Below are 26,119 nucleotides of genomic sequence, written 5' to 3'. Positions count from 1 at the left end.
TCTGAATGTGGGTGACATTGTCCCATGAGGTGGAGTCTTAACCTGATTAAAAGAAAAGATGCAAACAGAAAGCAAGCAGAACACCATCATTTTTGTGTCTGTTTCCTGACTGTGGATGCTCCTGCAGCCTTGTCTCACCATTAGGCACTGCATCCTCTCTTAAATCCCAAGCCAGAATAGACCCTTATTCCCCTAGGCTGCATCTGCCAAACACTTTCTCACAGCGATGAGATATAAAACTGAGACTCCCTGCCTCCACTTCTGCCTTTAACACTAGGGTACCTGTCTCAATGTTGAAAATGTTTGTAACGGTGTCTCGTGACTAAAGATGCAGAAGTAGCAGTCCTGAAGAAATCAGTCTCTCTGTGTTTAATAGAAAACCACATATTCTCAAAGTATGAAAAACCCATATGGACACCTACTATTCTGTAATCTGAAAAATCTAAGAATAAGAATATAGAAATGTAGGCTGAAGAAATAAGAATGTAGAAATAAAAAGTATAAAGTTGTAAGCCTAGGAGAATGAGAACAGACTGTCAGCAGCTTTCTCAGCAGTTTAAGGATTAACTATTAACAGTGGGGTACTTTGCTTTACAACCCATAGCTAAAGCCGCCCTCTGCAAAGTGAGAGTCAGCTTTTAGATAACCTCTGGCCCCTCATGACCAGCAATCGATGTGAGCTGAGTTAACTTTTACATGATGGGATGTACCTGACTTTTGGGTTGTGCATTTTCTCATACTCTTCCCTGCTACACAAAACTGGCAGTATCAGGGGAGTGTAGAGCTTCGGTAAACACCAGCAGAAAGTACCAGAAGAAGACAATGGCCTAAAATACAAATACTAGTTTAACTTAATTTAAAAAAAAAAAAACTCTGTTAATGGAAATTGCAAAGAAGGGCAATTTGTTATCTGAATTGTACCTCAATTGAACTTGTTACCTCTAAATTGTAAAAATGGGGAGTTCAGAACCGTCCTTTGCCACAGACTTACAAGTCCATCCTTACAAGTGGTCTCAGCTAGCTGATAAGCCTTTTGTGCCCCATAGATTTGCATGTTTTCAGCCCCATTGCACGATGCTCCTTCACCGCCGGTAGCTCCTTGCTAGCACACATACCTCACCAGAACCATAAAAATCTGCCCAGTCGACAAGAATGCACATCACAGGAGTACTTAGGTAATGTCAGATGCCTCTTATTATAATAAAAAAACACTATATTTAAAAAGAAACAATTCTGTGGTGGCTATAACAGAATTTTCCAAATAGATTTTAAATGTTTTTCGGTAAAGGAGAATCCATACATGATTACTAAATGAAGATGTTAGTAATATAATTCTCGGCAAAGTTTTTTTACCTGAAATTGTACTCATTTGTTAGATTTTGGAGAATAAATAAAAGAACCTTGGCTACAGAGACAGCTCAGCCCTTAAGAGCCCTTGCAGCCCTTGCAGTGGGCGTGGTTTCTATCCTAGCACCCACATCAGACCACTCACAAGCTGCCAACTCCAGTTCCAAGGGATCTGACTCCCTCTTCAGATTTCCCACAGACTCTACACAAACATAGCATACATACAGACAGGCAAGAACACACATGTATACAGAAATAAAAATAAATGAAAGTATCTTCTTAACTCCTTCTCTATCATAAATAATTTGTAAGAAACACTTCACAGAAAACCAAGAACTTTTATTTGAAAAGTATTTTATTTATTTCATTCTAGTTCACAGCCATGTGTCATAACTTTTTATCCAAGGTGCAATAAAGATATTACAGTATCATTTTGCAATTGATTTGGAAAAAAATAGACATGCTAACAAAATACATAGTATGTGAGACAAACTACTGACATCACCGCAAGAAGACTAAACTTTGTCCAGTGCTTTATGTCCCAGAACTCATCTGTGAAGACATGCTACTATACTTTTCACAGAAGGGCGCATTGATGCTTAGAGAGATAAAGTCCCTCACACATACCCATGCAACTAGCAATGAGTAGTATACTGTGTGTGATGGAGAGGCGGAGTTCCTTATACAGCTGTGCAGTTGGCAGCAAGCAGGCAAACTTGAATCTGATTGGGAGACTAAGTCTCTCACGCATAGCCAGCCAGCTCGTAAAAAGTCAATCCTGATTTGGATGGAGAGTTTGAGTCCTTTTTCGCAAACCACATAGCTGTCAATGAGAGGCAAATCCTGTATTTGCGATTCGTATAGCCTTCGAATTTCCCAAAACATCAAGATATGGTTCTGTTTTATCATTGTTGATTGTCTTTTGACAGTTTATTTTCTTGATTGATCTCTTTCCTTTAGAATTTTACATGAAGCACCAACAAGTCATCAAGCACACGAACAACACATTTCTCAAAAATATCACCTGCTTCTCGGCTAGCCCAAGCTAAGCCCTGAGTTCAATTATTGGTACTTGTAAAAACCCTCTGATAAAATGTCCAAATTCTTTATTAAAAATGTTTTTTTTAAACTGTGCCACTATGTACCAAAGTTCCCCTTTCCTCCAATTAACCATAACACAGTCCTCATTTCCTCCTGAACCTCTAGAAGTAATCAGATTTTTAACCAACTATCTTTATGGCAGTGCACACACGTTCCGAGAAGATGGAAAGTTGTCTCTATCATGGTGGTCACTTCTTTCTGCTTCCTCACACATAGACTTGATAGTATTCCTAATGAAATGTAGTTTTTTACTAGAAAAAGTTTTTCAAGCTTTTTCTAACATTCTTCTCACAATCTTTTCTACCTCTGCCCTGGAATTCATCTAGTCAACTTTACATATTAAGTTTGTTATGACAGTCTCTCATTTGTGACTACACATTTCCAAAAGAGTTTTCTATTATAGACATAACAAATTACCACTAATTTTGTGGATTGATGATAATTGATGCATAATTTTACTGTCCTGATGGATATAAATCTAACATAGATTTCCCTGAGCTAAATCCAAGTAATTTATAAGGGTGTTATCCTTTCTGGAAGCCCTAGGAAGCATCTCTCTCTCTCTCTCTCTCTCTCTCTCTCTCTCTCTCTCTCTCTCTCTCTCTCTCTCTCCCCCCTTCTCTCCTTTGCTCTCTGCCTGCCTGCAGATGAGGATGTAAAGCTCTCAATCTCTGCTCCAGTACCTTGCCCACCTGCTTCCTTCATGAAAATAAACTAATAAAGGACTAACCCTCTGAAGCTGTAAACTAGCCCTCAATAAAATGCTTTTTTATGGTTATAGTTTCTCTTTACAGCAATAGAACAGTGGATAAGACATTTGCCTTTTCTGTCTTTTATGATGTTACTCATGTGACTTAGTATGTGTTTCCTTCCTGTATTTCCAATGACAAACTTCCCAAGCGTCTCACCTTGGATGGGTTTGCTCCAGTTCACTCTCTGCCTCTCCTCACTGCATCTTCCTCATGCTTATGCTGAGCACCTGAGCAATTCAGAATGATATCCTATCTCTAGGTTATTAAGTCTGTTACATCAATGAAGTTCCTTTACCAACTGCAAAAAAAAAATGTAGTGACATTCAGAAGCACCAAGGATTCAGGTGGTGTGGGAAGTCCTCCTGTACATGTGTTGCTTTTATTGGTTAATGAATTAAAAAGCTGCTTTCAGCCAATGGCTTAATAGAATATATATATAGAGAGAGTAGGCAGAGTCAAGGAGACGCCATGTAGCTGCCAGAGAGGAAAGATGTGAGCTGCTGGCTGGAACCTTGCTGGTAGGTCATGAGCCTTGCAGTAAAATATAAAATAATAGAAATGGGTTAAATTAAGATATAAGAGCTAGCCAATAAGAAGCTAGAGCTAATAGGCCAAGCAGTGATTTAATTAATACAGTTTCTGTGTGATTATTTTGGGGCTGAGCAGCTGGGAACAAACAAGCGGCTTTCCTACAACATTCAGGCACAGGCTTCTTTGGGGGAAAGAGTCTACTTCTAGTAAGTTCAGAGATACCTAACTTAAGTAAAGACTTGGAAAGATTTCTTGATGTCCAAACTAAGGTTAATGTAAGACACAGACAATTTATTTATCACTATCATGTAAAAATAAAAAGGTTGTTCTGCCTTTTTTGAATAGCAGGAGAATTTCCCTTGTACATATTTATGCTCATTTGAAGACTGTATTTTCTACCTTCCCTTGATCCATGTGAGCAATAGTCTGCATTCTAGCTTAATATCAACTGTCTAGGCAAAGTTTCCTCCCTTCCCATTCCCAGGATCCTTTACATAAATGTGTTCATGGTCAATTGTTTTCCACATAGTTGTGGAGACAAGGTGATGCTCTAAGCCTGAGTTTACAGACTTCCCTTGACTTGTTCAGAGAGCAAATAGTTTATTTACCCTTTGTGAACTATATGGTATCAATCATAACTACCCAACTCTTCTATTGTTGCTAAACAGCAGGCACAGAAATATGTTAAAATATGGTCAGGCTGTGTTCCAATATACTTTTATTTATCAAAATATATGGCAGGCCCAATTAGATGGTAGCGTTATGTCTCCTGCTATAGGTGAAGGGGAGCAATAAGAGGGAAGAAACCTGGGTTCCTGGTTGACAACCTTCAGGAAGAGCTTTACAAAAAGATATAAAGCCAGGTGGTGGTGGCACACACCTTTAATCCCAGGGTTTGGGAGGGAGAGGCAGGCAGATCTCTGAGAATTTGAGTTTGGCCTGATTTACAGAGTGAGTTCCAGGATAGGCTCCAAAGCCAAACAGAAAACCCCTGACTCAAAAAGCAAAACAAAACAAGAAAAAGCAAATAAATAAAAGCCAAAAAAAAAAAAAACAAAAGGATATGTACACACATCCATTCTTTTTAAAGCACTTTAAAAAAATTAGCCTTCCCAGTACCAATATATATATGAGTATAGCCATATAGTCATATGTACATATGGACAAAGTATTGAAATCTGCTGATAACCAATGATTAGCATTCTGAATTAGGAAGTCCTTTTTCAATTAACTAAGGAAAACACCTAAATAATGTAACCGAAATGTAGACAAAGAAGGTAACAGAAAACTAGACAAAAAGTAAACACAAATAAATATAGATAAAGAGGAGTTCGTCTTAATCATGATGAAAAGAACTATTTTCCATGTTCAAATATACACCAAGGAAATAATCACATTTCTTAGTCCAGTCCTCATGTTGCTTTGAGAAAATATTTGACACAAGCAACCTGAGCAGTGAGGAGGGTTTAATTCGGCTCACAACTGTGAGGTCACCAGTCCATTCTGGAAGTGACGTTAGATAGAAAGATTGAAGTAACCCAGTCATTGTGGCAGAAGCTTCAGTGTGACTCAGTCATTCTGTAGCATATTGGGAAGCAGAAAAGTTCAAAAAGCAGAAGCAGATACCAATTTTAATACTGGAAGCCCTGACCTACTTTCAGCTAGCTAGGCCAGTCTCCAAAGTTCTATAAGCAACCCCCAAACAAGGCCACCACCTGGGAACTCACTGTATAAACACACGGGTCTGTCAGGGAACATTTAACATTCAAATCATTACATTTCCACCCCTTGGCCCCTAAAGTGAAATGGTGTTCTCCCAATGCAAACTAAGTTCAGTCAAACTTCAAAATGCTGTGTACTCTTAACAGTGCCAAAGCCTTTCAGAAGTTCCAAGTCTCTGTTGAGGCTCAAGTTAATTTCTTAACAGCAAGTCCCTGCAAAACCCAAAAATAAGTTGTTTAATTTGCAGTATACATTGGCAACAAGTTAACACTTCTATTCCAAAAGGAAGCAGAAGAATCATAACAAGGAATGGGCCAACAGAAACTAGACTGACCGAGCAGGGTAGAAATTAATTCCTATAGATCTATGCCCAGCATCTGTGGCATGTGGTAGTATTGTCTAAGATCTATTAGGCTTGGATAGCCTTGGGCACACAATTCTGCCATTGGCAGGACAAGTGGGCTCTCTTTTAAGCTGTCTCTATGGAGTGCCTCCACCTTTCCTTGGCAGACATCTCACAGTCCAAGTATCCTCAGTTTCCTGGGGTCATCACTGCAACCTAGATTTTATCTACACGGTTTCACACACTTGCTTCTCAGGGAATCTACTCTGCTATACAGTGCCTTAAGATCCCCTGTCCCCCGCATCCCCTAGATGCAAGCTTCCGTGATGCTACAGTATAAAGGAGATCAAATCCTTCTACCTGTTTGAGATTTAGTTACCCTTCTCCAGCACAGCTACGGTGGCCTCAGAGTGCCTAATTGGATGACCTGAGAAATCATTTCCTTTTGGTGAACTTGTTCTAGCAGAATGGCTCTGCTGTGTCCTTTACTTTCGAAGGAATGGCTTTCAAATTGGTTATCCTGTGTATAAGCCAGAGACTTCCCCAAGAGGAGTCTTGTCCTCAAGGCATTCTTTCCATTGTCTCCATTGGAACTGTCCACTTTCTCAATGGTGGCACTACTATCTTAAACACCCATAGACTTTTCTCTCTATCTACCTTGTCTACAACTTGACTTCATTTATTTATTGATTTGAGATGAAGTCTCACTCTGTAGCTTAGGTGGCCTGGAGCTCACTATATAGTCCATAATGAGCCTGACGCCATGGCAATCTGCCTGCTTAAGCCTTCTAAGGTTAGTACACAATTTCCCCCTTATCATATGTACCTTTTCCACATCATCCTGTTCTGCTTTCTTCTCTAGATTCTTACTATGAATATGGCTAATAGCACCGAGAAACAACTACGCCATGACTTGGATGTCATACTGTCTTAAATTAAGCATCATGTACATTTTGAAGATATGAGCAGAATGGAGCAAGATTAATTAGCAGAATGTAACACTAACATCTCTTCACAGAGTTCCAATACAGGCCTGTTCCTCTCTGAAACCTGTTAGTCAAAGTCTATATGCATTTTCCTCAGTATTCTGGTATTCCAAGATCTCACTTAAATGGCCCTTTAAACTCTGCTTTCAACATCCTAGATATTTTCTATTCCATAACTTCTGTAGGGAGCAAAGGAAAGCCTGAGTGTGAAAAGCCCAGCATGAATGTGTATTTGACATGGGCATGGGCCCTTTTGAGGACTCCAGGGCTCAGACCCATGGGACATTTGGCAAGGCAGTTCCTTATATGAGTTAGGCTCAAGACGGGTTGTAAAGTTCTCTTTGAGAGTCTGATTCTTTATGAACAGTTGATGAGTGTGTGTAAAGACTGACAGGTACAATTTCCCCCTAGACCTCCTACACATACTTCCTACCAAGACTAGCCAGTGCCTGCCCCTGTGCTGTGTCTAACAGGCTGAGATTCCAGGTGGCAGCTCTTAGGGAACTCCACCTAATCCTGGCTTTACTCCACCTGTGTCTCTGTGTCTGCTCTCCCTTTCTTTCCGCTATGCCCTTAGTCAGGGTTCTAGTTCCTAAGGTGCATAAGACCCCGCAAGCTTCAATCTGTTCCTTACTCCTTCTACATACCAGATCCAAATGCCTAAAACTACATGGCTGGGTTTATCACAAATTACCCTGCTTTTCAATACCATTTGTGTGTACATGTGGGGGTTGTGGGGGGTGGGGGGTGCGTGTGTGTGTGCTACTCTTCTCAACCACTATGATTAAAGAACCCAATAGAGCATCTCAAGACTTAAGAAAGCTTATATGGCTCACAGTTGCAAAGATTACAGTCCATCATGGCGGAAAGACAACTCTTGAACTGCTTGGTCCACAATAGCATGACCTTCCTGCACTGTTTGTTTATACTTGGTGGGTCAGGCAGAAGAGAACATGGGGCAAGAAGCAGAAGTTGATACCATCTTCATAACTGCTTCCCAGTGACCTACTTCTGCTACATGACCTATGGCCCCAAGACTCCCCAAACTTCACAAGACATTCTAAATAGCTTTATGGTACCAGTATTCAAACACATGAGATGGCAGGAAATATTAAGCATTCAAACCATAATACATGAGGTAAGGTATTTTCACCAAGTTGTTTGGAAAAATACATTTTCTAGAATATGCAATATTTGAGAACATATGTGACCAAATTATCTTATACCTCAGATGGATATAAAGTGCTTCTAAAGAATTAAGCAGAATCGTACAATGAATATTAAGATATTAAGAAATACATTTTAGCCAAGCAATTTTGTTTCTTTGCAGTCTATTCTGAAATGCTAGAATATGCTTAGTGTTATGAGAATTTTACATAATTACACATTCTGCAAAATAAAGACTTTAATGACATTTTCAGCCACAGAGCAGCTTATTAAATAATGGAATAACATTGAAATTAGTAAAATATTTGTAAACCTCTTAAACAACATGGAAACATATCTGTGACACACTAAACTACTAGAATAGCTATAAACCATATATCATAAAATCATGTCCTTATTAATGAAAACATGCACACAGGCCCCAAAGTGACAAAACAATTATTGCTGTCTGAAAGTGGGATAATGAATGATTTTCATTTTACTTAATTTGCATTTCAGAATTACCTAATACTTCTATTAAATTCTGGATTTCCTTCAACAAAGGAAAATAAAATATGGCTTGTACATAATTAATAAGCTAAAGCCAAGAAAGTATTTGTAACTGTTTAATTTATTTTTCAATAAATATTTATCATGTGCCTATTGTATGCCAAGTACCCTCTTAGAAACTCGGAATTAAATGAAATATGAGATAAAATCTTTGCCTTACAGCATACTGTTTGGTAGGGGATATAGATATTACAGAAATATGTAAATGAAGTTTTAAGATATTAGCGATAATGAGACCTACTGTGGAGATAAGGAGCAGGTGAGGTTTGAGCTGAGCCCTGGAGAAAGAGAAGGAGGCAGCACATGAAGGGAAATGGGGAGAATGCAGGTGGCAGAAGACAGATGAGAAATCCAGGGTTCACAAAGGAGGCTTTGGGAGGACTGGGGAAGGGAAAGGGGAACTAGCCAGGTGGCCAAGGAGTGACAGATTGAGTGGTGGGTTCAGAGGATGTCAAGGAGTCGGTAAGGACAGAGAAGCAGACAAGCAAGTGCTAGCAAACACTCTGGGGGTTTTACCAAGACAAAAGCAACATTAATCAAAAATAAACTGTGATGTTTCCGATGCAATGAGGTAATAATTTCTGCCTATTTCTGAGGACTGGCATGCCTAAAGAACAAAAGACAAAACACGCTGAGGAAGTGGTCACAGAATTGGAAGAAGTATAAATTAAGTTAGAAGCAAAGAACATCGTTCAGCTGTACTCGCCAGTAAGCAAAGCAGTCCATTCAGCTGTGTTTTCCTTTCTCAGAGTAGCGAAGTGGAAGGAAGAAACGGAGCATGGTGTGAGGCTACTCTGAGACAGCCAGCGCAAGGTGTGGGCAGTGAACTGACAACCGTGAGAAAGCATAGTAAAAGTCAAAATTGTTTCCAGATTGGCCTGTCTCATTCCTCCCTGTATGGTAATCGTCTGCCCCATCATTTCCTGTCTTCTGAAGGTGTTTGCTGCTGATGGCGATGCGGTGTAAGGTGCTGACTTTGAGGACGGACAGAATAAGTCTTTAAGCTCGTGGTTCTCCTTTATAAAAAGACATATATAATTTACCCTCTTCTTGGTACCACCTGTATTTCTCCAAAATTCAAATAAAAGATATTAACTTTACAGTCAGAAAAATAGCTATTGAAAAAAGCAGTTATGGATTCATTGTGGCACAAAGATGATGCCAGTGTTAAAATATTTTTTAATTACATATATTGACCTCCCAGTCTCTTTTTGTTTTCTTTTTATAACTCTTAAGCCTTGAGATTTTAGGTCCACGGGCTGTTAAGAACACTTGCTATTCTTCCAGTGAACCCAAGTTTGGTTTCTATCGCCCACATCAGGTGATTCAAAACCACATATTAACTCAAAAACTTCAGAGAATCTAATACCCTGCCCTGGTCTCCTCCATGCAGTCACCTATGTACATAACCCTTCCACAGATATTCAAGATTATGCATTAAAAAAAATTGGGAAAACCAGAGACTATGCACTTGGTTTTGCCCTCCAAAAAATGGGGACAGCATATACTTCAGAGTGCTTCTGTGAGGCATAAAGAACATTTTTGAAAATTGCTTTACATGGTGTTAAGATTATTATTTTATTATGTTATGTTATTGTAACTACAGCCCAATCAAAATGTCATTTCCTCATACTAAATGCTTATCGCTCTGCTTTTCCTCTTACAAGTTCGTCTCTCCCATCACGTGATAATCACAGAATAGCAAATGTGCAAAACCACCGTGATTCTACTCTTGCAAATGTGGAAATTTAGCTATGGAAAATACATCTGTGCAAAGTCTTACCCTAGCAGGTGTTCAGTTTTCTATGATTCCATAATCCAAATGCTAAGTACAAATGTTTGGATGTTTTAGTGTTCTCCGACCTTCCCTCTGTTGCTCCAGTTTATTAAAAACAAAGCCTCTTATCTGTTTGTGATGGATGTGCTGGAATGATGATGGTGGAGTTGTCTACCCTAAGAATGTAGACAGGCTTCTAGAGGAGACTCTTCTGAACAGATGTTAAACAATAGTAACATAGAAAGTTGGAAAAAATAGTAAATAAAAAGCACCAACAATCAAGGCAGAGCATCTTAGTTTGAAAAGAGTTTAGAAAATAATTTTTTGTCAGAGATAGAAAGAGTAGATACAAAGCAGGCCTTGGCTAGCCTGGGGCTTGCACATGGTTTAATGGAGCTTCTAGGAGCATTTCACACTGGAGAACAAATTCTCTCTCTACTTAAGAAAGACAATTTCGCCAACTGTAGAAAGAGCTAAAAGTGCCAAGACCACAGCAGCAGATTACTTAGTCATGAGTACCACAAGCATTAAGAAGGAGTCAGTGAGGAACACAGTTGACAAAGTGCAGGAAGAAGGGAATGAAGGGCTTTGGAAGAGTTCTGAGAACTAGTCAACTGTCTATCCAGGTCATAATGCCATGAGCAAGTTACAGTCTCTAATGAAAAATTTGTAATGTTCAATTTCACCAACTATAAGCAGAAGTTCAGGAAGTCCAGAATATAAGGAGGAATTCCTAAAGTAGAGGTTCAGAGAACTGCACACCCTGATGGCAGCAGGGGACATGTTTTAGATCAGGGAACTCAGTTTAGATCAAACCTAGATAATTAAATCCTGCCGGCCTGTTGAGAACCTTTTAACTTGAAATACAGCAATGACTGCAAAGAAAAAAAGGTATCTCAATGTCCAGGATTTATTCTTAAATGCCAAAGAAACCATTTTTTATAATGTTCAACTTCCTGGGAACTAATCTCACCCCAGATAGACTCAGCACTTCAGATCATTTACTGAATAGTGGGAAGAGGAGGTTATCAAGTCTCTCTTATACCTTAGTGCTAACTTACTAAGCTATGAATGATATATTTAAATATTGGTTCCAGTAGGAAGTTTGGAGAATAGTCCTTGCTTTGTCTATAGTCAGGGAATGCTTGGGATGACGACCAAGTAACTCTGATGTCACTCTTTCAAAGAGAAGGAAGACGTGGCACTCCCTGACACCACTGCAGTATATAAAAATTTCTTCTTTTGCTTGAACATTCTGTTAAAATGCATATCTCAAACTCTGAAGATAATAAAAAGTCAACAGTAATTTCTTTTAAGAATTTTCTTAGATGTATTTAGCTTTCATTTGTACAAGTGTTTTTGCCTGCATGGGTGTATCTGCCTCACATCTTTGCCTGGTAGCTGTAAAAGTCCGATATCCTGGAATTTAGGTTATGGATGGTTGTGAGCCACCATGTGGGTGATGGGAGTTGATCAACAAAATCCATAAATGGTCTAAGCCACTGAGCTGTCTCTCTAACCTCAGCAGTATTTCTATGGACAATTTTGATTTCTTACTTTAAAAAAAAAACTTTTTAAATTGAGAGAAATCTGTGTCCCCTTGCTTGGTACCGCAGTTCTAACATACAAAGTGAAGTGAGGGGGACATTATTACTGACCAACCTGCACCATCTCGCTTTCAAAGGAACCTAGATTAATCTGCAGCAGTGAGAAACCAGTAGCAAAGATTTCAGATAGCCCAAATGTTTTCCTAAAAGACTAAGCCCATTTAAGAAGCAGAACGCATTAGTAAGTCTAAAATAATAAATCCAAAGCCATTTGGAGAATTGACAAAATGTGCTTTCATACACATTACATTTCTCACAATTTAGGGAGATGTTTGTCCTTCTAGATCAGTGGTTCTCAACCGTCCCAGTGCCTCGGCCCTTTAATAGAGTTCCTTATACTGTGCTAACCCCCAACCATAAAGTTTTGTTGCTACCTCCTCACTGTAGCTTTGCTACTCTTGTAAATTGCAATGTAAATATCTGTGTTTTCTAATGGCCTTAGGCGACCCCTAAGGGTGAAAGGGGTTGACTCCCCCAAAAGGGGTTACACCCTACAGATTGAGAACCACTGTCTTAGATAGATGCCAGAGGACAGAAGGAAAGACAGAGGGACAGGCAGATAGAATGACAGACTCACAAAACAAGCACACTTGATTTACTTGACTCATATAAAAGAAAAGATTAAGATGGGAATGGTCAGACTTTGAAAAATTTGGGGGAAATATGAAAGTCACTGAATAGTTCATGTACCCTAAGACTGGGCAGCACTGGGGGCCTGTGCTCTTTCTAAACTTCACTACTGTTAGCACCTTCTCCCATTTCGTCCATCAAGAATTCCTGTGTGGGATTTTCAGCCCTTTCTCCACCCATGAAATGTTCCCCACCTGGATTTTGAGATGCGGGTTCCTGAGCCAGTAGGCCAGATGTGTTTATGACCATGTTGCTTTTAGCACTCAGGACGTAGGCTTCCTGGGGTGTTGTTTTCTTTCGGCAGATCTGGAGCGCGTCTTGGAAACCACTGCGAAAATTCTCATTAAAGAAACCATAAATGATGGGGTTGACGCTACTGTTACAAAAGGCGAGCCAGTGGGCAAAAGGGTAGACATAGATGTTGATGACACGCAGTCTATTAGGAGACAGGTCAGCGTAGTCTGAGAGCATCATCAGAGTCCATAGCGGCAGCCAGGAGAGGATGAAAAGGAGAGCCACAGTCAATAGCATCTTAATGACCTTCTGCTTCTTCTTGGACACATGCCATGGCTCCTGGCGCTGCTTGCCTGGGCCGCGTGCTGAAGTCTTGAAGAGGGAAGCCCCAATCCTTGCATACATGACAACAATGAGGGAGAGCGGAGCCAGGTAGATGGTGGCAAACAGCACGGTGGTGTAGATCCTCCTCATTTCCTGTTTGGGCCACTCCTCCCGACACCAGTAGACGGTGCTGGTTTCATTGTCGGAGCCGAGTCTTATACGGTAGTATTTTTCTTCTTGGACGTGTAACATTACTGCAGACGGAGACATGATGATGATGGCCAGGCCCCAGATGATCACAACAGTGACAAAGGCTGTCTTGACGGTGAGCTTTGGCTTAAAGGGGTAGATAACGCACCGGAATCTGCAAGGAGAGGCAAAGATCAATGAGGCACTGCCTCAGTTTCTGGACCTGGTGCAGACAAGTGTAAGGACGTCCACCGGTATTTCCATCCCAAACAGAGAAAGTTAGCGCAGCATGCATTGCCAACTTATGTAACTGACAGAAATTGTAGGGCCATATTATACAGGCCCATATTTCTACAGTGTATGGTGGCCAGAATTTCAGGCCACAATTTGCACCTGTCACACAGAAGGTGGTCACCTAGCCTTTTGAGACAAACTGACACCATCCTAAACAAAGGGTCAGGATATGCTAATGTTGTTCTGCTCCTTCTTTGTAATTTGGGAGGCCACCTGGGAAAGAGGTGTTAATTCAGTCTATGGCAGAGCTGTCATAGATAGGAAGATGTGACAAAATGGGCATAGAAAGGTGTGGACGTGACCGCAGTCATTCTCCCGGCTCCCTAGGAAGCAGAATGCTCATGCATTTCCCCCTCAGTTTAGGTTTTTTTGGATAAAAGCTGTTTGGAGAATAAATATGGGTGATTTTCAGGATGTGAACTCAGGATTTCAAGAGGGATCCCTGAAAACTCCCTCCCGATAAAGTCATGTGAGTTGTGTCTTTATTCCCACACCTCCCCTCTGGTCCGAGAAATAATCTGTGGTCTGGGCTGGTACGGACCATGACAAGAAATGAATGAAACAGATCAGATGTTATTAATGAGAAAACGGAATTATAGTGCTCACAGTATTACATCAGAATATACCAAATACGGTCCCTTAGAACTCTGCTGTAGACTTAGTCTGATGGGCTTGCATGAGCTGTTCCTTTAAACACGATGAATTAAAATATGAAGATAAGGATTTAGGAAAGGTCACAATCCTGCTTGTTGTTATGATTTCAACCTAAGCAGTTGGGCTCCAGAACGGCAGGTTCAGTAGGCAGCCCGTTCTACTGTGCTTCAGAGACAGCTCATCAGTAGCAATTCATGAACCAATTCCCCCTGGGGTTCTTAATGTTCCCAGTATATTATTTCTGTGCTTGGCCATGGAATGTGTTCTGGCTAGTAGACATTAACAAGCATGCACATCGGGGCTGTCCTTTTGGATGCTTCTTCTGAAAAGGCAGCTTCCAAATTCCAAGAAACTTGAATTAGATGAGAAGCGCAGGGGAGAAGGCCCTGGGGAGCATCAGGCTGGCCATTTTAGACACATCACTCAATTTAACTCACAGTGCAAGACTGCCGCATGCGTGGCCTAGGGAGCAGGAAACTGAGAGAGGCACTCATTTAGCCCCTAGAATCACAAGGGGAATAAATAATCATTTCTTATACCAAAAGGTGGTTTTAGATAGTTCACAATCACACAGGTCCAAGAAGCACCATTATAAGTTCTGATAAAGACCCCCTCTGTTGAACACGGCAATTCAAAATCTATTGAGGAATTCTACCACTTTTGTTATTGTCACTTTTATTATTGTTAGGTAGGTATTACAAATAATTATAATATGTATATTCTATTATGCAACTCTATCATTTTAGGTATTGTCATAAATTTAATACATTTTTTTTGTTTTTGTGATTATTCCAAAACAGACTTTATTACTCAGCAGACAGATATACAGATAAAAGAAAGTACTGGTTGAATAGAAACGCCAAATTAACTTCGTGACACACCTTCAGAGAATCACTGAAGAAGACGTGAGGAGACTCCTGAAGTCATCACGCACCTTGAATGCAAGCTACAGAGAAACCCAGCAGGAACTGAGCTGGAAGGTTTCTCCCTTCTAGGTAGCTTACATAGTGCCGTACAGTGTTCTGCAGGCTGCCAGAGGCACTAAAGACATAAAAGTTTTTACTTTATTAACCAATCTGCCAGGCAAGATGTGCCCATGGGTGAAACAGTGACTCAACCGTTAAGGGGGAAACCAGTTCCTCTGTGGGACAGACTCTGGGGTCCGCTCCACAAGAGGAAATCCAGGCCTACTTCTCTAAACAAAGTTGGAAACCCTGATTAAAGCGGTTGCAGGCCCAAAGATGGAACCTCTTACTGCTGCTTAGCTGAAGGGAAACAGCATCAAACTTCCTTCTGAATATCTTTGTTTACACCCACAGACAAAGGCTATGCTCAGCCTTAACCAGAGAAGCCCCTCTTAAATGGTTGCTAATGACTGCAGAGAGCCACAGCTTCACAAGATGCTGAGAAGAATGGACAGTTGAAGACTCAGACCTAATCAAGACGTTTGTTCAGTCTCCATAAGGCTCAGGGAAAGTGAAGAATAGGGAGCAGAAAGAATATGAGAGATGGAAGACAGGGAGAAGGACTGTGAAATACCATCTCCATAGCACGATCCGGCCACAGCAATCGTGAACTCGCAGCCACTGTGCCTAGTAGTACTGGGTCTGTACAAGTTCAGCCCACCCAACAGTCTGCTGTGAATGACGAAGGGGCTCATTGGAGCAGACCACTGACTGCTGAACCATTAGCTACTAACAGATTCAGAAAGAGTGGCAAGTTGGTCTCCTCTTATGCACCCTCTGGTGAGTGCAGCAGGCGCTAATAACTCCAAAGCCATGGTCATATAAACAGCCTCATTAAACTCTACGAGACACAAAACCTCAAGTCCTAAGTGTTGGAAAGAGGTTGAAAGGAAGGAAGGGATCATGGCAGTGGTGGGAGCAGAGATAGGAGAGGTTGTGAGAGAATGAATGAATTCACATGCATATGTAGGAAACTGACAAAGACTATAATTTATTAATAAGAATGATAATTTAAAATTATTTTATATTATTGGGACTATTTCTGGATAATTAAAAATGAAATGAATAAAACTAAAGCTATAACTATGGAGAAAAACTCAAGCACCTGAAACTCTAGGTAGGGTTTCTATTGCTATGATAAAGATGACGACCAAGACAGATTGCGGTGGCACATGTCTTTAACCCTGTACTCAAAAGGCAGAGGGTGGTAGATCTCTGTGAGTTTGAGACCAGCCTGGTCTACATAGTGAACTCCAGTCCAGACAAGGGTACCTACTGAAATCCTGTTTCAAAAGACAAAGCACAGCAACAAAAAGATCACATGCAAAATCAATTTAGGAGGAAAGGGTTTATTTCAGCTTATAATTCTCAAGTCGCACTTCGTCACTGAGGGAATCAGGACAGGAACCCTGGAGGCAGAGACCAAGGAAGAGTGCTACTTACTGGCTTGCTTAATGTGTTTTCTTATTCATCCCAGGACCACCTACTAGGGAAAGCACCACCCACAATGACCTGGGCTCTCCTGCATCAATTATTAATCAAGAAAATGCCCCCACAGACTTCCTACATGGTGATCTTATGGAGGCATTTTTTGACTTGAGGTTCCATTTTCTCAGATGACTTTAGTTTGTGTAAAGTTGACTAAACACTGGACAGGACATGTAAAACACACAAACTAAAATTCAATACCCTGATGAAGATCAAGGCATCATGCCACACAAAGAATAAGGCGACTTTACATTCATTTACTAACCAACCTCATCAAATTTTCAAACATAAAAAGTGGAAGAAAACACATGATGTCCTTGTTGCTGTTGCTCTCCCGACCTAACCAATGCCATTTCTGCTTTCTATACTGTGCTGTCTTAAACAGGGCCTCTCAGAAGCAGCTGCATGCCTCTGGGCAGCCACACTCATTTACTTTCCCCTTTGCAGAGACATGCAGAAGTTGCTAGTCATCTCTTCGCATATATGCATTTCTGCATTTCAGCATTTGTCTGCATCTGGGGTGGCTTAGATTTCACACTGTGGCACCATGTGGTGAACATCATTATGCAATCTCTCTGCGGTTTAGGTTTTGAAAATCATCCATGTTGACTTATTGCGCCCTGCTTCACTCACCTGAAGCTCCTGAGAAAATAGTATTAGTTGTTCATTTTAATCTCATTTACTTTCTAAAATAAAAAAGGGTCAATGTTTACGGTTTTTTTTTCAAGAGTAAGAAGCACTGCCAAAAGCATTTAAGGCATTTCAGTGACAAATGTAGAGCGGAAGTAAATGTTTCCGCTTAAGACTGAGGTAGAAATACAAAGATAGTATAAACTGATCCCTAATCACTACCTAATGTTCATTTGCAGGACATCCTTGTATCTAATGTGTTTCTTAAAAGTGTCAGGTATATTTTGAGTGAGCAGACACACAAAAAATCATGTATCTCTTAACCAAAAGTGATATGGCTCGTTGTTGACTGAATTTTCTGTCCTGCCTGGTTTCCACAGTTGTTACGTCCCAAAGAAATCACACAGAGGTCTACATTAGTTATAAACTGATTGGCCCATTAGCTCAGGTTTCTTATTTACTCTTATAACTTATATTAGCCCATTATTCTTGTCTATGTTAGCCATGTGGCTTGGTACCTTATTCAGCAATGCCGTCATATCTTGCTTCTTTTGTGGCTGGGACAGGATTGCCGAAAACAGAATCCTCTTCCCAAAATTCTCCTGTTCTTGTCGCCCTGCCTCTACTTCCTGCCTGGTTGTCCCACCTATACTTCCTGCCTGGCTACTAGCCAATCAATGTTTATTTAAAATATAATTGACAGAATACAGACCATTGTCCCACATCAGTTTATTACTTCAATCATCAAGGGTCCAACTGGCCTTGGTGTATAGTTATTGCAAAGAAGAACAATCTACCAATGGTTCTAAAATTAAATACCTCAGTTCATATTCCCAAGCTATAGCTACATGGAAAATACTAACACTTTAAGATTTGAAAAAACGTACATGTAATTACATGAAAATACAAAATTACATGAGTTATGTAATTTGTTTAAATATTCAGTGAAGCAATAATTTTGTGGTAGTACTCTGCATTATAGGAATATGAACAGGGGATAGCTATACCAGTATATTCAACATCATGGAAAATCTGCAGTAACTTGACAAATCAACGCTGTCTGGGACTCAGGATTTGGAGTTGACTTACCTGTCCACGGCTATGGCAACCAAGGTGAAGACAGAAGCCGAAACTGATATCCCCTGCACCAGCCCACTGATCTTGCACATGCTGCTTCCAAACGGCCACCCTGGACGGGAAATGGAATAGTCCTCTGAGGAGATTATTTTAATTCACTATATTGCAAATATGAACAAAAAGACAATAAATGAAAGCAGCCACAGAACAATGTGTCTGGGCGCTGTCTCCTGGTAATTTCTCCGGACAGAGTGTTTCATTAATGTACTGTTCACAATGAAAACTAGCACAGCAACTATTATATCCACGACACGATGAGAAATACTTCACACCTACTGCTGTATTTAATCCCCAGGAGAAGATTTGTTTTCTAACTTCTGGTATCTCTTGAAAAGGTTAAAAAAAAAAAATTCACACCTTGCCCCAGCCAGGTAGCAGCTTAAAATGACTGAAACCCAGGTAAGTTTCTAGAGTGCAAACCATCAAACCTTTGCTTTAAGTGATCAAAGCAGCCAGAACATTAATTTTCTAATTTGGAAATACACCTCATAAATTGTGAGGAACTGGGAATTACATATGAAACTAATATACACAATGTGCAATTTACATAACAGTGATGTTCAGAATAAAGACTTCTGATCAAGAGTGGAAGTATGGGTTGCTTACCCAAACCTCAGTGACTAGAAAAAACAAGCTGTCAGAGCAGTCTGACCTTCTGAACACCCAATTGCTTTTAAAAAAAAAAAAAATAGCTTCTCTCAGATTTTAAATTTAATTTTTCAAAAAATCCTCTAGTTTCTTTTTAAAAATTAAACTACTCATATCTAATTTTAATTAACCCAAATACCACAAGGACGTCTATTTTAGTAGGCATCCCTACTTAGATTTGCCTTTTCTTTATTTCACTTTGGTTTTTGAGACAAGGTTTTGCTATGTTGCTCAGATTGCCCTCAAACTTGTAATTCCCCTGCTTCAGTCTCCCAGACAGTCTAGACCATAGATTCCCCAGTGAGTCTGTCAAACACATAGGACCTCACACTAAAACACAATGCTAGAAATTCTTAATGTTAAAAAGCCTCAAACACAAAATAAAGGGACTCTAAGAAAAGACTATTTAATAAAATTCATACAAAAATAGATTTAACACATTACCAGTAATGTCAGAAATATAAAATGATAGCACAGAAACATACAGAATATAAACAAAAATAGGCCAAGTGATTTAATGGAAATGAAGAACTCAAGATGAAAGTTGAGAAAACCCTTCTCTGTCCCTCAGAATTGGGAATTGAGCCCAGGATCCTATATAGGCTAGATAAGCATTCTGGCAATGACCTACATACTTAGTCCTTGGATTTAAAAAAAAAAATGATTCATTGTAATTTTAAAATTATTTGTATGTGTGTGCATGCATAGGTAAATACAGGTGATGTATTTTCAGATGGCCTCAGAGGCCAAAGAGAGCATCAAATCCCTCCCAAAGCTAGAGTTATAGGTAATTTTGAGGCAACCACCAAGGGTTCTGGGAACTGAAACTAGGTCATTAGGACCTGCTCTTAAGCATTAACCAATCTGTCTAGTCCCAAACCTGTGGATTTTGAGGGTAGTGTTTTTATGTTGACCAGGCAGAACTTTAACTTGCAATCCTCGAAGCATAATGGCTTTCAGATTGAAAGGAGTAGTTTGTATCCAGTGCAAAAAATAAACCATAAAAAACCAACTTCCAGCTCTAATTTCATTAAATTCAGAACATTAAGGATAAAGAAAACTCAAAAATCTTTTAGGAAGAAAAATGTCCAACTCAAATCAAAGACAGAAAGAGTCAGAAATGTTCAACAGTAACTCAGCATTTTTGAGAAGTAACAAAAAAGTAATCACCTTAAAATTCTGAGAGAAAAATTTTCTAACCCAGAATTGTTCACATAGCTAGCTATAATCAAGTGTGAAGCGAAACAAAGACATTTAGAGATGTGTCTGTTCTCAGAAATGTTTTATCCAAGTGTGCTATTTCTTATGAAGGAATAAAGTAGAAAGAAAATGTGGTATCAGAAAACAGAGTCCTAAGTACAAAGAGAAGTGGAGAAGATTACGAGGTTATCAGTGGGAAGACAGCTAACAATAGCAGCAATTCCGATTGTAACCAATAGAGGAGGTGAAAGGCTTGAATGCAGGTTTCTGTTTATGTGGCATAAGCGGATTACTAAAATGGAATTTCTGTCTTATGTAGCTTAGAAACCAGAAAATTACATTAGTTGTATGTTACTTAGATATATGGTCATAATTACCAAAACTAAAGACAGGAAATGCTACAAGTGGCCTCCTATTGGGAAACAAAATCAAGAGTACAGTGGAGTGATTTATGCACAAAATATTAATCATTTAATTCAAAATAACTATGGCAGTAAACTGTGAGTGTCATGAGAGGCTAGGAGATTTGAAATAGCTTGTTCTACTACAGATAACTTCAATATGTTGCAATTATTTCATTATTTTTCTATATTGGTAGGAATGTGAACATCTCAAGTGCTGTTTCTCAATTGACACAGCAGTGTTAAATCAACACTAAATGAAAACCCTATTGGGACCAGGAAATACACAATCCCTGCACCTCCAGAACATGTGAGGTGGTACAAAGGAATGATGACAGGGGTCCAACAGTGTGGGAACAAAGTTTTTGCTCCCAAACCACATATCTATTTGATTATTACAGGTTTTGCTTAAAATGGTCACCTTGTAAAGACAGATACCTGGAACATTCCTGGGAACTCAATAAGTATGTGTAAATATTAGTTAGTCATATTGGTTAAAAAAAATACTGATTGGCCAGTAGCAAGGCAGGAAGTATAGGTGGGGCAGCCAGACTAGCAGAATTCTGGGAAAAGGAAAGGCAGAGATGCAGTTTACCAGCCAGACACAGAGGAAACAGGATGAGAATACCTCACTGAGAAATAGTACCAAGCCTCATGGCTAAACATTTATAAAACTTGTGGGTTAATTTAAGTTGTAAGAGTTAGTTAGTAATAAGCCTGAGCAAAGAGATCAATTAATATAAACCTCGCTGCATTTATTTGGGACTGAATGTATCCAGGACCAGGAGGGACAGAAACTTCTGTCTCCAAATGGCACCCAACATGGGGCTCAAACTCATGACCCTGTGATTTAAGAGCCTCATGTTCTGCTGACTGAGCTAGTTGAGATAGAAACTTCTGCCTACAATTTTCTCAGGTCATCTTTATACCACACATAACTCAACATACCTGCAATGATGTTATCCAGCAATGTGATAGGCATGCAGAATATTCCAACCAGTAAATCACTTATTGCCAAGTTTAAGATGAAGAAATTGGTGACAGTGTGCATGTGTTTGTTTCTTATCACAATAAAGCAAACGACAGTGTTCCCCACCATGCACAGGAAAAAGATCAGGAAGTAGGAACTAATGAAGATTGCTGCCACTTGAGGCTGGTGAAGATAATAGTTGACATAGGTGATGTTGATATCAGAGTACCAATAATTCTGTGTGTCATTGCTGCTCCAGGTGTGATTCCAGTTTTCTGAGGAGTTTAAGGCCCAATTCTTGCTCATGGTGGACCTTAAAAAAGGAGAAGTAGAAAAGAAAAGATTAGTGAGAAATTGGTAGAATGTAACTTCTGTGTTGGAGTTTAATAAGAGGGATGCTTTTCCAACATCATGAATTTTAATGAGCTCTCCGCAATCCACAAATTTTACATGAAACTTAATTATAAATGAAGCAGTCAAATGATTAGAATTTCAACTGGAAGCATTTGAAATTATAACTTTGTGCTATACACAACAATCATTACAGTTGATTCCCTGATAAACTTTTTCTGTTTCACTTCTGAACATAGTTTATCTGCCAAGACCCACACATTCTTTTAAGACAGGAGCATCAGCAGAGCTCCAGTCTATAATCTGACAAGGGATTATTTCTATCAGTGTTCTGAAGATACAAACCCACTTCAGTATTTAGATTATTAGATAAACTTATATAAACTCCTATATTCACTTTTTGTTTTATTTTGTTTTTGTTTTTTTGAGAGGGTTTCTCTGTGTAACAGTTTTGGCCGCCCTGGAACTGGTTCTTGTAGACCAGGTTGGACTTGAAAACACAGAGATCTGCCTGTCTCTGCCTCCTGAATGCTGGGATTAAAGGCATGTGCCACCACTGCTGAACTAGTATTCACTTTTTAAGAATAATGTTAGAAAATTTAAATTGGTAGATATCAATTTAAATGGATCAACCACTGAGCTGGTAAAACCACACTTTGAAAAACATGGAGGCAATTATTGACTTCAGGTTTTCTTCTGGACCTTTGCCAATTATATGGGTATCAGTGTAGAGATTCGTGTTCATCCTGTAAATATTACAGTAAGTAATAATTGACTTAGGATAATATTCCTTTTGGATGTTTGTTATCTAAGCAACCCTCTAGTTTCACTTGCTCCTACTTAACTTTGAGGCAGTACTAATTTGAAAGTCACACATCTGGGGAAGTCATTATTCCTCTCTCTGCTGAGCTTTGTCGCAGATGGCACTTCTGAGGGACGTTGCTGAATGGGTGAGATACTGTTGGTCTATTTCCTGGCTCAGCCAGAGAGACATAACCTTTTATGGCTTTCCTCTGGGAAAGGATGCATTTGTAAACTAATCATTGAATGTATAATGAACTAATCTTACGAAAAGAACTAAAAACTATGAGCACTAACAGTTTTTAAACAGTCATTACCTTTTAGATTTACAGGACTCTAATGTCCTGTAGACTGCAGATAATGCAGAAATGTAGAAAACTTGATATCTATACATTGCACTGATGCCCACCTATTTGGTGCACTTCCGCAGAGCTCTGGATGTAGGCCTCTTGCTTACAACTCAAAGATAAAATGGAATTTGCTGATGAACCTTAATCATCTTCAGATTTCAAAATAAATCTTCTTTGCCCCAACAACTTGCCCATGCATCACTGTTGTTAAGTGATAAGAAATGAATTGATTTTCATGGTTGTATTTTCGAGAAAAGGAACTAGATAGTAAACCATTAAGATAAATGAAAAAGGGATTAATTTTAAGGGCATATGTTGTGTCACCCTTTTATTTCCTTTTGATTGTTTTAGATCCTTCTTGGGTTTCTCCCATATTTTGTAGCTGTAGCCACCTCCCCCTAAAAAGCAAAAATTAGAAAGTCTTTTTGAGGTTGCAGACTGTATTCTTCACTCAAATTCCACATCTTTTGCACTGAGGATAGTATTGTGAGTAAGCTGCATAGCTTTTGATAAAGAACTCAAACCCAATGTTCTTTAGCTGTCTGTCTAAAAGTTGAAAATCATATGTGTACATGCTTCATAGTGCTGATAGGCTTTCATAAAATATTTGTTTCTAAAATGCATATTGTTTACTACTTGTAAAACTCAGCAATGAGCATCTTTAATGTAATTCTTTTTCACAGTAGCACAGTCACACAGGTAACTGAGGCAATAGCCAAATGAATTAATTTGTCAAAGGTCATCAGTAAGAAAGTAGACATGGAACTGTTCCCTCCAGGGACCGTGTCAGAGACTGTGGGAGTTGCAGCAGGTGGCAACTTGTGTTCAGATGTCAACCCACCAGAGGAGTGATTCTCTGATGGAGGAGAATCCTGTCCAGGCAGGGCCTATGGGACCATTGACTTTGGAAACTGTTCCTCCTGTCTGTAATTTCACATTTGTTAAAGTAAGTATAGGGTCTTCCCAATACCTACACTGTAGTATGTAATTTGATATGATATATGTGCATAATCTCATGATTGCATTTCAATCTTATGGGCACATATATCTATGGATGGTTAGGAAGATGACTTCTCATTTATCTGGTATAATTTTGATATATAGAAAATATAAGAGGATATGCCTCATAACTAGATCTATTGTCCCACGAAAACTGTAAGACACTTAAAGAGCCTGCTTTGTTCCTTTAACTCAAACACACACAATTAGCTCATTTTCACCTCAGAGCAAGTTCAAACTAGATTGAATGTATATGTATCATACATTAAATACTTTACAGATGGCACAAGGTCAGAGTTGCATATGTCTAGCGAAGGTTATGAATACAAAGCAACCTAAAAACACCATGCCAATCCTTCAGTTGCCAAGTCTGGATGATATGACCTTTGTCTCACAGACACTCACTGGGCACTGTGCCCCATCTTCTCGTCACAGTCTTACAACAGGAACCTTGAAACCTTGCATCACCATGGAGAACGGCTCGACCTTTATCATTTACTCAAGAAATGTGCTATGACCAATGAGATATAACTCTTGCAACTTTTTTTCTTTTTGCCTCAAGCCTCCTATAAAAAGTGTTTTTTAAACTAGGTGAACAATGAAGTAAGAGAGAATTGAAACAAAAGAGAACCAGAAAGAATTAGAACTTAGAAGAAAATTGGAGGACAGAAGAATAGACGGAAAAATAAAGAACATGACCTGAAAAGCATGAGTATGAATTTATTCTATACCACTCAGATAGAAAAACATTGATTTCAGTTTTCTGTGCTGTGGAACTTTTCTTCAAACCCTGGGTGTAGCTTTGGGAGCTGGTCTTTCTGGCTATTAATACTTCCCCTAGAATTCTTGTTCTTAATTTTACACTATAACCCACACAACACAATTCAGAGTATATAACATAGAGACTCAGTATATATTTGGCATTATTTTCCTCTCTCTTTCCTTCCCTCCCTCTCTCCCTGCCTCCCTTTCACCCTTTCTCCTTTTCTAATTTTTCCGCTTTTTTTTGTTTTAATGGGATTTACTTTAACCACATACATGCCATATTCAGAAACATGATACCAAAATGTAAAATATCTACAGTGTACCTTTTATTCATATAAACTTTTGTCCAAAAACATGACTTCAAATACTAAGTACTAATCCTTAATCTTAAAATAATTTCATGAAGGGGCTAGACAAGGGATAAAGTCACCAGGCTAGCCTTTTTGGGGAGTGCTTTTTTGTCCTCTTTCTTGGAAATAAGGTCAACTTTTTCTTTTGCTTATTTAACACAATGTGCCATGACTACCATATGCTAGACCGTGTTCTAAGAACTGGAAATTCAACTATGCAAGAATCAAGTCTCAACTCCAGGAGACTTGGAATTCAGTCAATGGGCACTGAAACCACTTCACAGCCCTTGTGAAAGCCAGTTGTACACCACTATTCCCAGCTATCTCATGTTACTAGGTAGATATTACAGAACTAGTCATAACAATAACAACAACAACAAAACCTGGAAAACTTGAAGAAAGAGGGGGCCTTTTCTTTAGGCTTCTTTAAAAAATGGCTAATAATAGACAAATTTATAAAGTACAATAAATTCAGCAGTTTGAAAAACTAAAAAGACAATGTGACATTGTAAGCATGTCTTCACAATAGACGAAATCAATATCATGTCCATGGAATGAAATACGCCTGTAAATTAAATTACATCTCAAATGAAGAGTTTATATGCAGCCCCTTTAATTTCATAATGGCAATAAAGTTTTCCATCTTGTTTCTCATGTTTCAGATATATGATATTCCAACTTCACTAACTTTATGACAGTGATAAAATCATAAAGAAATGCAAAAAGAGGGGCATAATAAATAAAGAGCCTTAAGAATGGAAACAATCAGCCCATACATATGAGTAAAACTCCATAAGCAAGTCTATACACTCTAGTTTGACATAGAAAAAGCTCATTTAAAAGCTTCGTGATGAAAA

General features: G+C 39.2%; 1 protein-coding gene across 1 annotated transcript; it reads right to left on the bottom strand.

The window, feature by feature from the left end:
* Positions 1-12,608: 12,608 nt before the first annotated feature.
* Npffr2 (neuropeptide FF receptor 2) lies at positions 12,609-21,952 on the bottom strand. The gene is made up of 3 exons (XM_050150237.1): positions 21,625-21,952; positions 18,380-18,479; positions 12,609-13,434 (listed from the first exon to the last, which is right to left on the bottom strand). Exons 1-3 carry the CDS (start codon positions 21,950-21,952, stop codon positions 12,609-12,611), a joined length of 1,254 nt encoding a protein of 417 aa, XP_050006194.1.
* Between the last annotated feature and the right edge of the window lie 4,167 nt (positions 21,953-26,119).

This window comes from Alexandromys fortis, unplaced genomic scaffold (genome assembly GCF_014885135.2).
Source record: "Alexandromys fortis isolate MF-2015 unplaced genomic scaffold, M_Fortis_MF-2015_v1.1 scaffold_0, whole genome shotgun sequence".
Lineage (NCBI taxonomy): Eukaryota > Metazoa > Chordata > Mammalia > Rodentia > Cricetidae > Alexandromys > Alexandromys fortis.
The sequence above is the reverse complement of the archived record's forward strand: the minus strand, read 5'-3'. Positions and strand labels throughout refer to the sequence as shown.

Excerpts from the sequence above, each read along its gene's own strand:
- Npffr2 (XM_050150237.1), bottom strand. The coding sequence starts at position 21,952 with ATGAGCAAGAATTGGGCCTTAAACTCCTCAGAAAACTGGAATCACACC. Across the intron at positions 18,480-21,624 it reads GCTGGATAACATCATTGCAG|GGTGGCCGTTTGGAAGCAGC; the intron begins GTATGTTGAGTT and ends TTTCCCGTCCAG. Across the intron at positions 13,435-18,379 it reads GTTGCCATAGCCGTGGACAG|ATTCCGGTGCGTTATCTACC; the intron begins GTAAGTCAACTC and ends CTCTCCTTGCAG.